Genomic DNA, 15,092 nt, shown 5'->3' on the forward strand with positions numbered 1-15,092 from the left:
CTCATCATTTCTACCTTTCAAGTTTCGATCCCTTTCCGCCCTCGATTGCATTGCCTACAGGTATACGGTGCTTGCTCCGGCTCCCTGCTGACGACTCCCAGGCATAGTTGCTCTTGTCCGGATGAATTGAACGGAATGCAGTAGATTCCAGCGCCAGAAAAAAATGTCCAACCGCGCGATGGAGCCTGGAGCTCCAAACGCAATTCCTGTCCTCTCTGTCCCGGCAGAAATATGGATCGATATCGCGGGCCACCTCGGCTGGCATTGCCAATTCGAGCAGAGCTGCGGGTGTAAGAGGCAGCATGTCTACGGTCGTGGCCAGCGAACCGGTCTCAAGAACCTATGCCTGGTGTCGCAAACATTCAGGGCAGTTTTCCAACCTTTCCTTTATCACCAACTCAATGTCAGGTTTGTGGTTTCGCTTGGTAACAGGGAGACATTTCCTGTCGGTGGTCCCAACAGGATCAAGAACCTTGTTTGGACTCTTTCAGAGCGTCCTGATCTTGCAGAGCACGTGAAGAGCTTGACCTTCTGTGTACAGTCGAGTAACATTGTTGCAGCAAGTAAGGTGATGCATTTCGTAGGGCAGTTTCCTCCGCTACCCAACCTTGCCCACCTACGATGGCCTTCCGATCTGGAATTGAACCCTGGCGAGACCTTTGCCAATCAGAAGTGGGAAAAGCTCGAGAGCCTCCATGTAGGCAACACATGCGATCGCGACGGGTGGAATTCGAAACCTCGGTCAGGCGTCTTTGAGGACCTGGGAGAACTGTACGCGAAGAGCTCTACGATCACGGCGCTCACGTTCAGACAAAATTTCGGAGTCAAGCTCGACGATTCCGGAATTTGGCGGCTACGCAACGTCACCAAGGTCCACATGATTGATCCAATGATTAGCAGTGTCGAGTTGACCCACGTTTTGAAGGGGCTCGTCTCCCTTCAGCACTTTCGATGGGCTTGCACGGGAGAAATGATCGAGTGCGATGCTTGGCGTGCCTATCGCGGCCGGGGACAAGCTGTACTCCCGTCTGTACATGATCATCACGGAGTGAATGCAAACCACTACTGGCCTTATGTGAGCGACTTGCTCGAAGCCCTGAGTCCGCACCACGGCAGGCTAGAGACCCTCGATATCAATGCCCCCCAGTTTTACATCTCGCAGCAGCACATCTCCCGCGGCCAGCGCACCTTTTCCAAGTTCGCCCGCAGCTCCCTCAAGCAGTTCGAAAGCCTCCGGAGCCTCAAGATAGGCATCACATCGATCTATCCCTGCGTTCTGCGTCATTTCTCTTCCACGGCGCGCCTGCCAGAGATGTGGCAGCCCTATATGCATCGGGACGGGTTCAGCAGCGGCAAAGACAGCAGCATGTACGCCACCAGCCTGTATGTCGACGGGCTCCCTCCTCTCCTCGAGGAGCTGACCATTTCGGAATACGAGGTGGTCCCAGCCTCCGAGATGATAGGCGAGGACCTGCACGGACTTGCGTCGGCAAAGAAGCAGCACCTGCCGAATCTTCGCAAAGTCACTGTCTCGTTCGTCGACTCGCTGCAAAGCATCCCGGACGACGTCTTTGGAGCCAAGCCGGCATTGGCAGAATTGGGTGTCGAGCTGGTTGCGAACAAGATCAGTCCCACGTTGAGGGAATTTTGGCCAGGAAACGAGGACGTGGAAAGAAGTCCTGACGAGTTCACGTGGGCCGAGTATCAAGCAGCGCATTTAATTCTGAACAACGGCGGAAATGTGAACTCGGTTCGAGACGTGCTTGAGGATATAAGGATCTACGAGCCCGAGGCGGGTCGAGCGGCAGAGGTCTACTTGCAGGCACAAATGGCAACCGACATTGTCTGGGGAGGAAATTAGGGAATTTCACGTGGAGGATGTGGTCCAATTCGGTGAGCAACGGACAAGGCAAGTGCATATTTGGCAAAATCACTTTTTTTGTCCTCTGCAAGCGCTTGCACGGCCAGACAGTGCCTTTGCAACATTACTAATAGGCATCACCACCATAGAGGCCGCGGGGAAAAAGTCGGCAACCATTTGATCAAGAAGAGGAATTAGGCTGGATATAGTGCACCCAGGCTCAGCGCAAGAGCTCCGGTTTTTTTAAAAGGCCATGGTACAATCAGGTTTGGCCACTTTGAGTAGATTGTTTTGTGCTTTTCTCTGTTCTCTCTCCTGTTTTTGCCCCTCCAAGAGTGTCTCGGGCAGCAAAAGTACCAACAAGGTATTCCACGCTTAATATTATAGGCATAATATAATGTCCGCGTTATTCCACATGTACCCTGAGACGCTTTGGGAACTTTCTGCTGGTACATGCATCGCAACAACGCCACTTCAGTACCACCAAGCTGGAATACCCACTCTGAATTGTTCCTCGCTCGCAAACAATCACCCTCAAGCTCTCCAGAGGCGAGACCATGCCCTGGACTCCACTTCAAGCCTTGCCTCCTCTAATGTCCGACTGCGTGGTCTGCTGGAAGCCCCTGGCTCTTGGTACGCCGGCGGAAGCTGCTCCAGGTCCCGGAGCATTTGAGATAGTCGCACGTCCGACTGCGGGTCGTCGTTTGTGACACCATATTCGGCATTCGACACGCTGATCTCCCCGGTCCGAGGCTCCAAAGAGTACGATGGAAGCATTGATTGCCGATGCGCCTGGCGGCTTCTTGCGGTAGTCCGGGTGGCCCCTGTAGCATCCCAGGGGCGGTCGATGGCTCTTGTGCGGGCTGGGCCAGGTTCGTATTTGGCGAATTTGAGGAGGAGGTGGAACCGACATATACCAACTAGGATGAAGATTCCGGCAAAGACGCACAGCATCACAATGATGCCAATGTTGAAGCTTGAGGTCATCATGCGGGATGGGTGTTTCTATAATGCTGTGAAAACCATTGATGTGTCGCAAAGAATATCGGCAAGATGAATGCAAAAAAAAGGGAGTGGAAGCCCTTGCTCTGCCCGCAACCAGGAGAAACTTTGGGATTATATAGCTGGCAAGGTATGATAGATTTAAACAAGCTCACAGTGGCGCGTCAATAACATGCATACACGCAGTCATGCTGCCGTGCACACACCAGGTTTCCAACCCCTTCTATTAATCACAGCTATCTACTCTTTATAGCGCCCCAACTCTCAGTACCAACACAAAAAATATACAAAATTGGTCGTTGCCCGGGCGACTACCCCCGAGCCAAAACGTTACGAAAGGACACACATTTGCCCATTTGCCAAGGACTGACAGTTGCCACTAGGTATCCAGTGATCACTTGCCACCCTGAAGCACTGCCTTAGCTCTCGCTATCAAGAGTAATCAATTGTAAGAATACTTGACAGCGCTCGGCGCCTTGAATACATCCTTGGGGGCTCCTGATAGCTGGGATAAGCTCCCGGGACATCCACAAAGGTCGCTTCGCTGGGAGGGTGGACGCTCGTGGCAACAGTGGTAGGTGCACGAAAGCTCGGGTACGTGCTCGAGGCAGCGGTACCAGGTCGAGAGCTTGAATGGGAGCTTGAGGCGGCGGCGCTCGATTGAGGATTTCGAGACTGGCTTCGTACCTTTGCCAGTTGCTCCTCGAGCCTCTGCTCCTCGAGGCATAGTTTGGCGCGCCTCTGGATGTCCGCGTCGAACTTTTCGTAGAGCTCTTCGTGGTCCCTGGGCGAGAGCGAGTCCCAGAGGTGCATGCGAAGCTGTCGCGAAGCCGGCGCCGGGGTCTTGTCTCGATGTTTCCTGTCGTCAGGCTTCTCGGCGTGCGCCAAAATCTGCTGCTGAACTTCCGGCGGGAGCTGGGAGAATTGCTGCGGGAGCTGTTTCAGCGGCTTGGGGTTGCTCTTGTCCGATCGGGATGAGCCCGAATGCACTGACTGCGGCACGCGAGGATGCCTGGGACCCGGCTGCCTCATGGCTTGGGTTGGTCCATCTCCTTGGCCGGATTCGCTTCCCTCATCTCCATCGCCTCCCTCCTCACCCTTCGGCTGCCGCTGGGGGCCAGCCTCGGGATCAACCTCCGAGGTCTTCTTGGGGCACATGTAAATCCAGACGGTGAACGCGATGGCAAGCACTGCGGCAAGGCACAGGACTCCCATGATGATGCCAAATGTCTTTTGGTCAGTGCCATTGCCCTCGGGATAGGGGTATGGGGACCCGGATTCCGACATGGTAACGATGTCGGTGGCGTGTGATCTGAATGACTGGGTAATGTCTGATATTGTTCAAGAGTCTGAGGTTGCTGGTATTTGGTATGTGTACTGCTCTGATGCTGGAAAGCAGAATGTTTGGCTACAAGATGGAGTGGGTGGATAGGAGGGAGCAAGGGTCAAATATATAGCCATGTTTCTAAAAATCACTGATTAGGTTCAAGAATTCAGATATAGTGCACGATGCTGGTCTGGAGGAGCCAATACACCGGGAATTCTGTCCAAATTACTGATATTAGTGGCAAGTAAATGATGTTTGCTAGCGTGCATCCCTCTTTACAGAATCCACCACACTCATGTGCTCCTGCCTTATATCCCACTTACATACCGATGCAAATTATGTCTAATTCCGTTAGAAGCACATGTCGCCAGGGCTGTCAAATATCAATTGCATGCATGTGACGTGGATTATTGACGCAGTATTTGGGCGCCAAAGTTTGTGGGAGTGGCCAAAAAGGGTTATTCTATTCTTCGGTGTGCAAGGTTTGGAAAAGCTTTTCGCATCTACCATACTAGTCTAGACTAGAAAGTGCTAGATGCTGACTCCAAGAAAAAGAAAATAAAATAAATCCGCAATATCACTCCACACACCCAATGCAGCGGGACTTTTATGATATATAGCTGGATCGCCCGGGTCAACGCACTTTTCCACCAGGGACGAAAAGCTCAGGCATTCATCACATGCAAAAAGAATACAGGGTCCAGATCGCCATCCCTTGAAGCCTAGCCATGGCACCCCTCGGTGGTTTCGTCCCCTGGAACATAGGGACTCGGGACAATGTCTGTCCCCTTTCCATGACGGCGACTTGCCGAATCCTGGCTATACCCAATCTTCTAACAAGATTATCATACAATCCGCAGACTGAACAGCGATACCCCATCAGGGTCCCAAGCTTCGGCGGAGATTACATCTTCCACACCACTAGCCGGCAGGTATTCGAGTTCCTCGAGGCGGGCAACGGATACTGCGAGATCCCCCAAGACTGGCACGCCGCCGCCAACCTCCCGCACGTCCCCTGCATCAGGTCCCTCGGCGTGGCCAATCTGACCTGGTATTCCATCGCCAAGCTGTTCATCGCCTTCGCCATGGTCGTGGCCATCACCTTGCTCATCTGTTGGCTGTGTGCCCGAATGGGATGGTGCTTCCGCCAGCCCCGTGGCACCACCAGGCGCGATCAGGGAGTGGAGCTGAGAGCTCTTGACGCCAACCACTGGCGCCGGCAGCAGAGGGGGAATGTGGCAGCTGGAAATCAGGAAGCCAACGGAGGCATGACTACGTCCAGGCTCAGAGATTGGCGAAACCGTCATTTTCATCGACCCAGGTATGGGCTGCACGACGCCAATAACAACATGCCTCATGCGCCACCCGAGACTCATGCGATTTCGTGGAGGAGGCGAATCCATGTTAGGTTCACCACTTTTCGAAGAGCTCGACGAACTCGATCGGATAGAAGAGCTAGGGACAACATTGACGGAACTTTGTAGTTAATTTGGAGACATTGAAAAAAAGCTACTTGGCTGAATATTTCTGACCGATTCGAAGTCGCGTGGGAACTTGTTGTGGGTTAGGCCATCCCCAGGTAGTTGCTTGTTTTTTTGGAGCTTCCTCGGCATGCATGTTGCGCGTGCTCCGATGCACCTGCTCCCGTGGCATGTTTGATCCGACGATGGCATACACACCGACAGTAGTTTCAAGACTGCAAACCCCTCTCATTCCACGTTGCAATATCTGGTCAACCACGTGGGGAACCCATGCGTGGTTTCTGCAATAAAGTGGATGTGATAGTCCTTGCAAAGACCAAGGAACCAACCGCCGTCGTTGGCCGGGCGGCCGCCCGCTTTGCCAAGAATAGGCGGATGCGGTCGAGACGAAGAAAAGTTTTCTTTTGCTATCTTGTACTGCGAAATTTCTCGCAAACCCAGAAATCCGGAAAGTCTCCGATGATTTTGTCTTTCTCCCGAAGCGAAAGGATCCCAAAGGGCCCAGAATTAACAACCCAGATGGCTGGTTCGGGCGGGGAGAATGTCCCATCGGAGCGGGCTTTCCCCATGTTGGTGATGTCAATGTGGGGAGCCGAAGAAAAGCGACAGGATTCCGGCAGAACGTCGGTCTGGCGCGACACGGGGACTACAGTCATAGCTGGGTAGGCATATAAGAGCAAGTGCTGCATCCGTCCCAGCCTCGTTTTCTCGTAGTGTATGTCGTCTTCTCACGGAGCGGAGGTTTCACTATGCTGTGCGGCAAAGTTTTCCTTGTTGCTCTGGGGCTTGTCCCCCTGTCCCTTTCTCAGGATACACAGAGTAAAGCCTACTTTGAGGAACTGGAGCGCTTCTGGAGCTATGGAAGATCTCCACCAGTTTATCCCTCACGTACGTGTCCACGCATAGTTTAGCTTCTTCCCTCTTGCCCTGACTAACACGCGTCAATGTAGCCGAGAGCTCCGGGTTGGGTGACTGGGATGATGCATACGCCAAGGCCAAAGAGCTGGTGGCCCAGATGACGATGGAGGAGAAGGAAAACGTGACCATCGGATACCAGCACTCCCTCAACGGCTGCGTCGGAAAGGGCGGTAGCGTTCCCAGGCTTGGGTTCCCGGGGTTTTGCATGAGCAATGCAGGCAACGGAGTGGGAAGCACCGAAGGTGCGAATGCGTACCCCGCCGCTCTGCACGTCGGCGCCTCCTGGAACAGACAGCTGGCGTACGACAGGGCCCTGCACATGGGGAGGGAGTTCAAGGCCAAAGGAGCCAACGTGGCGCTTGGTCCTGCCGTTGGACCACTCGGTCGCGTGGCAAAGGGCGGAAGGTGAGACGAAGCCCTTCCTTCCATTACTGGCCTTGTACAGAGCCGACACTGACAAACTCCCAACAATCGTAGAAATTGGGAAGCGACAGGCAACGATCCTTACCTCACAGGCGTGCTGGCCTACGAGACCATCCTTGGTCTGCAAAAGTCCGTCATTGCCTGCCTCAAGCACATAGTCGGCAACGAGCAAGAGACGAGCCGCAAACCCCCACGGTACCTGCCCAACAACCACAACCAGTCCCTGTCATCCAACATCGACGACAAAACCATGCATGAGCTGTACCTCTGGCCATTCCAGGACTCGGTTCGCGCCGGCGTCGGCTCCGTCATGAGCGCGTACCAGCGCACCAACAACAGCGACTCGAGTCAGAACAGCAAAGTCCTGAACGGCCTGCTCAAGACGGAACTCGCCTTCCAGGGTTTCGTCGTCTCGGACTGGTTCGCGCACCAATCGGGCCTCGCCAGTGCTCAGGCCGGTCTCGACGTTGTCATGCCCGTTGCTCCTCTATGGTCCAACGGCAACCTCACGAAAATGGTCAACAACGGGTCCCTGCCCCTGTCCCGCCTCGACGACATGGTCACCCGCTCCCTCGCCGCCTGGTACAAGTACGGCAGCCCGAGCATGACCGACATCGGCCACGGCTTGCCCGTCAGCCTGACCTCGCCGCACCAGTTCGTCGACGCGCGCGATCCAAGCTCCAAAAAGACCATCTTCCAGGGCGCGGTCGAGGGCCACGTGCTGGTCAAGAACGTCAACAAGGCCCTCCCGCTGCGCAAACCCAAGTTTCTCTCCATCTTTGGCTACGATGCCGTCGCTCAAAAGCTCAACACGCGCGAGCGCGCCGGCTTCTCCCTCTGGGGCCGCGGGATGGCGGGCGCGCACCGGTACGCCAACGGCTCGGAGCTGACGATGGACATGTACGACTGGTTCTTCGCCTCGAGCGTGGCGCAACACGAGGCCGGGCCCGAGGTGGCCTTCAACGGCACGCTGATTACCGGCGGAGGGTCAGGCGCGACGGCGGGACCCTACATTGACGCGCCGCTCGATGCATTCCAGCGCCGGGCGTACGACGATGATACGTTTCTGGCATGGGACGTGCAGAACCATGCTCCCGACGTGAACGCTGCTAGCGAAGCTTGCATTGTTTTTATCAATGCGCAAGCGACAGAGGGATGGGATCGCAAAAACTTGACCGATTCGTACTCGGACAACCTCGTAAATGTGGTGGCGGAACAATGCAACAACACGATAGTGGTCGTCCACGCCGCCGGAGTGAGGCTTGTGGATGCGTGGTACGACCACCCTAACATTACAGCCGTGGTCCTCGCTCACCTGCCCGGCCAAGACAGCGGCCGCTCGTTGGTGGAGGTCATGTACGGCAAGCAGTCGTTCTCTGGCCGGCTGCCGTACACCGTAGCAAAACGGGAGGCAGACTACGGCAACTTGCTCGACCCCGTCTTCCCCAGCGATGAGACGCCATACTACCCACAGTCAAACTTCACCGAGGGAGTATACATTGACTATAAGCATTTCCTCAAGCACAACATCACCCCGCGGTTCGAATTTGGGTTTGGTCTGACCTACACCAACTTTGAGTACGCCAATCTGACCATTAGCGTAGACGAGCAGGCCGCGTCGTCGGAGCTGCCACCGCGCGAGTCCGAGATCCTGCCCGGTGGGCTCGCATCGCTGTGGGACGAGGTTGTGCGCGTCAGCTGCACCGTCACCAACGTAGGCGATGTGGCGGCCGCCGAGGTCGCGCAGCTGTACCTGGGAGTGCCAGGCGGGCCGGAGAGGGTGCTGCGCGGGTTCGAAAAGCGAGTTCTTGAGCCTGGGGAGGGTTCCGTGTTCGAGTTTGCACTCACAAGGAGGGACGTCAGCTCCTGGGACGTTGTGAGGCAGGGATGGGTGCTACAGCGGGGCAGCTATGAAGTTTATGTGGGCAAGAGTGTGTTGGATACACCATTGAGGGATAGTTTTGAGATTTTATAACGCGTAGAATCGTGGTTTAGTTCTGGATAGACCTGGGGCAATTAATGAAAAAAGTCACATGTTTGTATGGTCGAACACCGAGATTTACAGCGCAGGCAGACATTTCGAAAGAATTTGTGGAACATGGAGTACCTAAGTAAAGGAGTAAGCAAAAATTGCGTATGTGCTGGGAGATGTGTGAATGTACCAATGTTAAGATGGCCCGTATTTTCAGTTTGGCGTATATAATTCGTACAAAAAGCTCGGTGATACATCGGCAAGATGGCCGAGTTGGTCTAAGGCGCTAGCTTCAGGATTCATCGTTTCAAACGACGAGTTCCGCATGCTAGTCTCGCAAGAGGCGTGGGTTCGAATCCCACTCTTGTCATGTTTTTGCATTTTTGTCATTAATTTCGAATGAGTCAATAACTGTTAAAAATCCAGTACATATTAACGTTGGGCTCCACATCTCCGACCCCCCTAAAGTCCGGCCCCCTTGAAAAATGTAACGACGAAATACCCCTTTTATAAACCGATTTAAATGTAAACCTATCAACGCACAATAATACAATCATTGTCAGGCTCTCCCGGTTCGCTAACCTCTTCTCCATCGTTCAAAGCTTCTAAACAGTCCCTATTATTTTCCTGTGCTTCATAAACGTTTTTTTTGCTGACCAAAAGCTCGTTGGGATCCGGAATCACCCTTTTCCTTTTGACCGGCCGTACCGCCTCCAATTTTGCGTTTAACAAACTGATTTTTTGCTGAGCTTCAGCCAATAAGATATCCTTGGTTTCGAAGCTTTTTTGGACTTTTGCAAACAAAAGCCGTGAAGTGGCGTTACTTTTTTCGGACCGGGAAATTTCCTGTAGTTGAAGTCGAATATCTCGGGTCGTTTTAGGGGTTTTCCAAATAAGTAAAGACTGGTCGTTAATTTTTTGGGTTGGGCTTTCCGGTGTTTTATCCCTTTGGAAGCCGTTATTTTTACCTTTTTCGACGTTGGCGTTGCTATTTTCTAACAAAAAAGGGTTTAAAAGTGGTTTTGCCAAGTTCACCGGCCATAACCCCGTCGTACGCCAACCAGATTGAATGGTTTTTGCTATAAATGCTTTTGATCTGGCTTTTCGATAGCAAAGTAGAAAGTTTCGTTTCCCAACAACCGTTGAACAGCAAAACTGGTTTACAAATCCCAGGTGACGTCGATAAGCTTCCTTTAACGGCCCAAAAACCGATAAATCCAACGGTTGAAGAACGTGTGACGAATGAGGGGGTAAATATAGGAGTTGAATATTGTTTTGCAAGCAAAGAAGCATAAATTCGTCCGTTATATGTGATCCATGGCCATCCAGAACTAATAACCGCTTTTCAGGGGTTAAAGGTTGGGTATACGGAATAAACACCTTTTTTAACCATTCGATACCTGTTTCATTATTTGTCCACCCGTTTTCGGTTGCATGAAATTGCCAGGTATCGAAAGGACTTAAATCAGCTGGAAACCATTGTTGCTGTACGTTTTTCCCCTTAAATATAACGAGGGGAGGTATAACAGCCCCCGTAGCTGATACACATTCGATTATGCTCGTCCAACCCCGCGTTCCAGGCTCTTTTCGCTGTAATGGCCGGATTTTATTACGCCCTAACACCAGGCCATTAGATCCTTTGCCTTCCATTATACCTGTTTCGTCCATATTCCAACGGTTGGCCGGTTTTATAGTATCGACAACGGGATTTTTCAAATAGGACCACCAAGATTTAATTACCTCGGTTGTAGCCCCATTAACCCGGGCATTTTCTATTCGCCGGGGTCTTTGGGTTCTCAAAATTGGATATCGGGCTATAAAACGGCTAACCCAATGTTTCCCAAGGCTTTTTCTTTCTCCGGCGGCCTGAAGAATTCGTTCCGCAAAATAGCGTAGTTCTTGATGCGTTGGCGGAAGGCCTAACGCGGCCTGCGCAAGTACCCAATCTGCCAAATAGGTCTCCTGCTCCTGTGAAAGCCTTTGACAAGATCTTTTCGCTTGTTGAATTGACTGGGCCCCCTTTAAACGATCGTGAAGGGTACTCCGAGGAATACCCCATTTTTGCGAGGTTTTGTGAACTGATTTGCCATTTCTTATGTCAGAAATGGCAGCAAGAAGCTGATTTTCAGTGTACTGTTTCATTGGAAAGTTTGGAGCAAGAATCTTCAAAAATCAAGTTCTAAAGTGAAAAATTCGTCTAGATATTTATAAAATAAAACAAAGGGTTGACGTGGCTGAGTAGATATTTTTAGGGGCCGGACTTTAGGGGGGTCGGAGATGTGGAGCCAAACGTTATATGTATAAATAGTCCTTTTCACTTTTGGAGATATTAAGCCCCGGGAGTCGATCACGTCTGCTTTGCTAACGATTTTGCCCATGGCAGATTCGGGGCAAATTGGTTTATTTTATTTTTGAGTTCTGCACAGCAGGAATAGGTACCAACTTGCCAATTTATTTCACCTTCATTCTCGCTGGCAAAATACTGTTTTCCGAGAGCTTGCACCTTCCCGGACAGGATATTGCCAGTATTTTAGTGACAGGACCTCCTGCCCCGGGCGACATTTAGATGTACAAGCGGCAAGGACAAAACATCAACTTGCGCATAAATCATTGCAAAATACGCATCACCAGAACGCACCGGAAAAGCCATTTGCAGAAATTTGAGGATTGTCGACGGCTTGGTGAACTGAGAGGTTGAGAAAGCAGATGAACAGTGTATATAAAATTTGACGCATGTATTGTAGCTAGCTAGCTGGGTATTGTTAAGGAAAAGCAGTACAAAGAAAGGCCTACTGTGTTACTTCACGCAGTATCAAGCAATATCAGAAAGTATTTGATCTCGTTATTGACCTTTTCTTGTCCACCAGTTCCTCAGCAACCAGCGTTTTGTCATCCCCCAAAACTTCAATAACGATCGTTTTCTCGTCCCCCAGATCCTCAATGCTCATCATCTCGGTGGGCTTGTATGGTTGCATTTCTTTGCCCAAAAATTCTTCTTGCCAAACACTGGGGTCGAACCCCTGCCATCTCTCGTCAAAATCACCGAGACGCTCTCGCCCGCCCATCCGAGCCCTGATTTTGCGCCCAAGCGGCATGAACGGCCTCCAAAAATCAAAAGTGCCCACCCTAAGACCGCAAAACACATGGAAGCCAAAGACGCCCTTGAGAAAGACGGCAATGGTCAACCAAGTGATGGCACCGAGCCACTGCAGCATCCAGGGGATCGACAACAAAGCCGCTGCCAGGCCCATGCCAAAGACCAGCATCGCTCTTTGAAAAACGCCCACCGGATACAGTTTGGTCTGGGCCAAAGTGTCCATCCTCATCTTCCACCCCACGAAGCCGGCGCCGAGTAAGAAGGCCACTCCGGTGACGCACGGCAGCGCAATCCAGGCCATCAGTAACAAGACGGCCTTGCTGAAGATGGCCGCGTCGGGATTCAGGTTGGGGCAGTCGTACCACGCCGGGCTGCTGAAGACGTCGGCGGGGCTGTGGGATGTCATGTTGCAGAAGCCGTTGGCCGCGTAGTCGGCGTAGAGCTCGACGTCGTGGGTACAGTAGATGAAGGTCTTGTTGCCGGAGCGCGGAACGACGATTTGGAAAAACGCTTTCATGTAGTAATGGGTCAGACACGCCTTTGGGTCGACGACGATCGCTGACGACCCGACGGCCGCGAAGCGGTCGTGCATGGTTGGCCCCCCACCCACTCTCTGTGGTTATGAATTTGGAAAGGACGAATCGAGGAATGTTTTGCGGTCGCGGTTAGCGCTGGCCGGCTCCTTTTCTTTGTTGTAAAGCAGTTAATTGTGTGCTATTTTTAAATGATTACCAAGAAATGGCGAGCTCCCAACTTCTTGACAGTGCGCGGGTCACTTGGTGATATATGGGATGCGGAACAATTTCTATAAATGTCGTGCATCGTGAACAGCAAAGCAAATCAGGCTGGAGCCTGAGAGCTGTATCTCCGGTGCCATACCCGACGGGGGCGCGCATCCTGTGTATCAAGCAGTAAAAAATTAAACTTCCAAGGGTCAAGATAACAACGACACAGAAGCAAATCGGCAGACTTTCTCTCCAGACAATTGTTTTGCAGGGCGAATGCATAACGAACGGGTTTTCAATGGCGAAAATCCAAACGCCTTGGCCGCGCGTCCACTGGTCCTTGTCAGCCATCTTGGCCAGACTCCTCTGGCCTTGTGTTCTTGGTGACCATATATTGAGGCTAAGACAAGATATTTTCTTTTTTTCCACACGTGCAGAACCATGAATATTGAGTGGACAGCTCTTTTCCGGGAAGAAGCAACCGGTTGCACCAGATAGCTAGCTCTATGCTAAGGGATTCGTGGAGATTAAACATGGAACCCGGACGGAAAATGCGGGAATGCGGTACACGATGACAATTCCAGATCAGGAGTCCAGGACCAACCACTCCAACTCTTCAACCCACGATGCTGGACGGGCATGTCTTTCTCGACGTACCACTTTCGAAACCACATGAAGCTTTCAATCGCGGGAAAGAACGGTCCGCGCCAGAGTTCCAAACAAGCACGAAGCGAAACAAAACAGCACAAGTTCCCAGTTCTCAACACCAGTAACCGTCCTTCCAGAGCTCTTTCCGATAGCCCTCGGTCAGGTTCTCATCCTCGCCGTAGACCTCCTGCCACCCGACGAATCCCCTGTCGAGGACGTAGACCTTTTGCTCAACCGGCTGTGACGCACCGGGTGCTGACGATGCGGCGGCGTCCTTGTCATTTGCTTTCTTGAGGGCCTCGTCACGCTCCCGAATGTACCGCAGAGCAGCACCGGGTCCTCGCTGCTGCGACAGCGCGCAGTGGAAGATGACCGTGGGCTTGTCCTGCAGCTGGCGGATCAGGGTGGGCATCCTCGCCTCGAGCTGCTGCGAGGGCACGTTGAGGGCGCCCTTGATGTGACCGCCAATGTAGTCTGGTTCATTTGCCATTCGTCGCGATTTGAGTGCCCGGTCAGTTGATGTTTTGATCATGAATGGGGAGCATCAATCAATTTGAGACCAATCTACGTCATGGTTAAAGCGTGAGAAAAAAAAAGATGAATAGACAGACCATCGTCGCGCACGTCGACAACGGCCACTTTTGGGTCGTCGGCCTTCTCCGCCAGCAGCAAATCACGCAGCTTGGCGGCGGGGATCCTCTCAAGCGTGGCAATTGAAGCCATTATCGTGCGATGATTACGGGGGACTGGATTGGAGGCGGGATGCAAAAAAGTGCCGTAGGGACAAGCACTTGCGAATTGATGATTGAGGGCTGGGGTTTGTCTCTGCTTTGTCTTCGGCGATGGCTCCACAATTGCTTCGACGTAGATGTACGCGGGATTTTATTTCTTTCGGAGCATCCCGAAGCAGGCTGGGCAGGCAGTCACCTGAAATTGCACCATATTGTCCAGCAATCACGTGTGACACCCTTCTTTGGGTTGCATTACATAATGCAATCATCGATTGGACACTCGGAACCTTGGAACCGCGCGCGATCAATCACTCTTGAACGAAGATTTCAATTCAAAGAAATCGAATCAACACTGAGTCTCGTCCTTCGATCTTTGATGCGCTTTCCTTCTCATTTTTTTTTCTCCGCCCTCCAGCATGGATGTCATTGCTTCGCAACCTCTTTCTGACGCCACCGATACCCAATGCCAAGCCGGCAGCAGCAAGCAGTTCTTCCCAGTTTCTTATGCTTCGAAAAGGCGTCTTCCGCGCCATCCGCGGCAGTGGTTGCCGTGGGCCGCTTTGTGTCTTTTCTTTCTTTTTCTTTTAGCTAAAGTGCATCTTCGGATGCCGTCTTCTGGGCATGATTCGCATATTGACATGGATGTCGCCGTAATTTCTTTTTCTGTCAACTTCCTGTTCTTCTTTTGCTTGTGTGGCTTCTTCTTTTCCTTCGTCGGGACAGGCCGTGCCCAGCACACACGTCCAAACACACCAAACATTTCGTTAGCTTCAGGTCTAGACTCCCATATTTTGGGCGATGGGACCCCAACCACCTCCGTATTTGTAATTCCATCCTCTGTATCACAGCTGCGGTGGCTTTCTCGTACTACATGCCAGATTTTTTGCATTACGAGCTTGATATCCCC

General features: G+C 52.2%; 6 protein-coding genes and 1 non-coding gene across 7 annotated transcripts; 4 read left to right on the plus strand and 3 right to left on the minus strand.

Annotated features, from left to right (window-relative positions):
- Nucleotides 1-163: 163 nt before the first annotated feature.
- MGG_01916 (uncharacterized protein) lies at nucleotides 164-1,861 on the plus strand (the record flags this gene model as incomplete). Its single annotated transcript, XM_003719297.1, has 1 exon — nucleotides 164-1,861. The coding sequence occupies one exon, from the start codon at nucleotides 164-166 to the stop codon at nucleotides 1,859-1,861; it is 1,698 nt and encodes a 565-aa protein (XP_003719345.1).
- A 1,434-nt stretch (nucleotides 1,862-3,295) lies between these two features.
- On the minus strand, nucleotides 3,296-4,150 carry MGG_01914 (uncharacterized protein; the record flags this gene model as incomplete). Its single annotated transcript, XM_003719298.1, has 1 exon — nucleotides 3,296-4,150. One exon carries the CDS (start codon nucleotides 4,148-4,150, stop codon nucleotides 3,296-3,298), a length of 855 nt encoding a protein of 284 aa, XP_003719346.1.
- A 768-nt stretch (nucleotides 4,151-4,918) lies between these two features.
- On the plus strand, nucleotides 4,919-5,761 carry MGG_17594 (uncharacterized protein; the record flags this gene model as incomplete). Its single annotated transcript, XM_003719299.1, has 2 exons — nucleotides 4,919-4,969; nucleotides 5,051-5,761. The coding sequence occupies 2 exons, from the start codon at nucleotides 4,919-4,921 to the stop codon at nucleotides 5,672-5,674; spliced, it is 675 nt and encodes a 224-aa protein (XP_003719347.1). The 3' UTR covers nucleotides 5,675-5,761.
- A 561-nt stretch (nucleotides 5,762-6,322) lies between these two features.
- MGG_01912 (beta-glucosidase 1) lies at nucleotides 6,323-9,061 on the plus strand. The gene is made up of 3 exons (XM_003719300.1): nucleotides 6,323-6,559; nucleotides 6,622-6,994; nucleotides 7,067-9,061. Exons 1-3 carry the CDS (start codon nucleotides 6,421-6,423, stop codon nucleotides 8,985-8,987), a joined length of 2,433 nt encoding a protein of 810 aa, XP_003719348.1. The 5' UTR covers nucleotides 6,323-6,420; the 3' UTR covers nucleotides 8,988-9,061.
- Nucleotides 9,062-9,242: 181 nt separating this feature from the next.
- On the plus strand, nucleotides 9,243-9,354 carry MGG_20264. Its single transcript has one exon. It is a non-coding gene; the product is annotated as a tRNA-Leu (tRNA).
- Nucleotides 9,355-11,806: 2,452 nt separating this feature from the next.
- On the minus strand, nucleotides 11,807-12,681 carry MGG_01910 (uncharacterized protein; the record flags this gene model as incomplete). Its single annotated transcript, XM_003719301.1, has 1 exon — nucleotides 11,807-12,681. The coding sequence occupies exon 1, from the start codon at nucleotides 12,671-12,673 to the stop codon at nucleotides 11,807-11,809; it is 867 nt and encodes a 288-aa protein (XP_003719349.1). The 5' UTR covers nucleotides 12,674-12,681.
- Nucleotides 12,682-13,229: 548 nt separating this feature from the next.
- Nucleotides 13,230-14,342, minus strand: MGG_01909 (uncharacterized protein). The gene is made up of 2 exons (XM_003719302.1): nucleotides 14,066-14,342; nucleotides 13,230-13,928 (listed from the first exon to the last, which is right to left on the minus strand). Exons 1-2 carry the CDS (start codon nucleotides 14,175-14,177, stop codon nucleotides 13,567-13,569), a joined length of 474 nt encoding a protein of 157 aa, XP_003719350.1. The 5' UTR covers nucleotides 14,178-14,342; the 3' UTR covers nucleotides 13,230-13,566.
- Nucleotides 14,343-15,092: the final 750 nt, after the last annotated feature.

The sequence above is a fragment of the Pyricularia oryzae genome, chromosome 6 (assembly GCF_000002495.2).
Source record: "Pyricularia oryzae 70-15 chromosome 6, whole genome shotgun sequence".
In the NCBI taxonomy this organism is placed as follows: domain Eukaryota; kingdom Fungi; phylum Ascomycota; class Sordariomycetes; order Magnaporthales; family Pyriculariaceae; genus Pyricularia; species Pyricularia oryzae.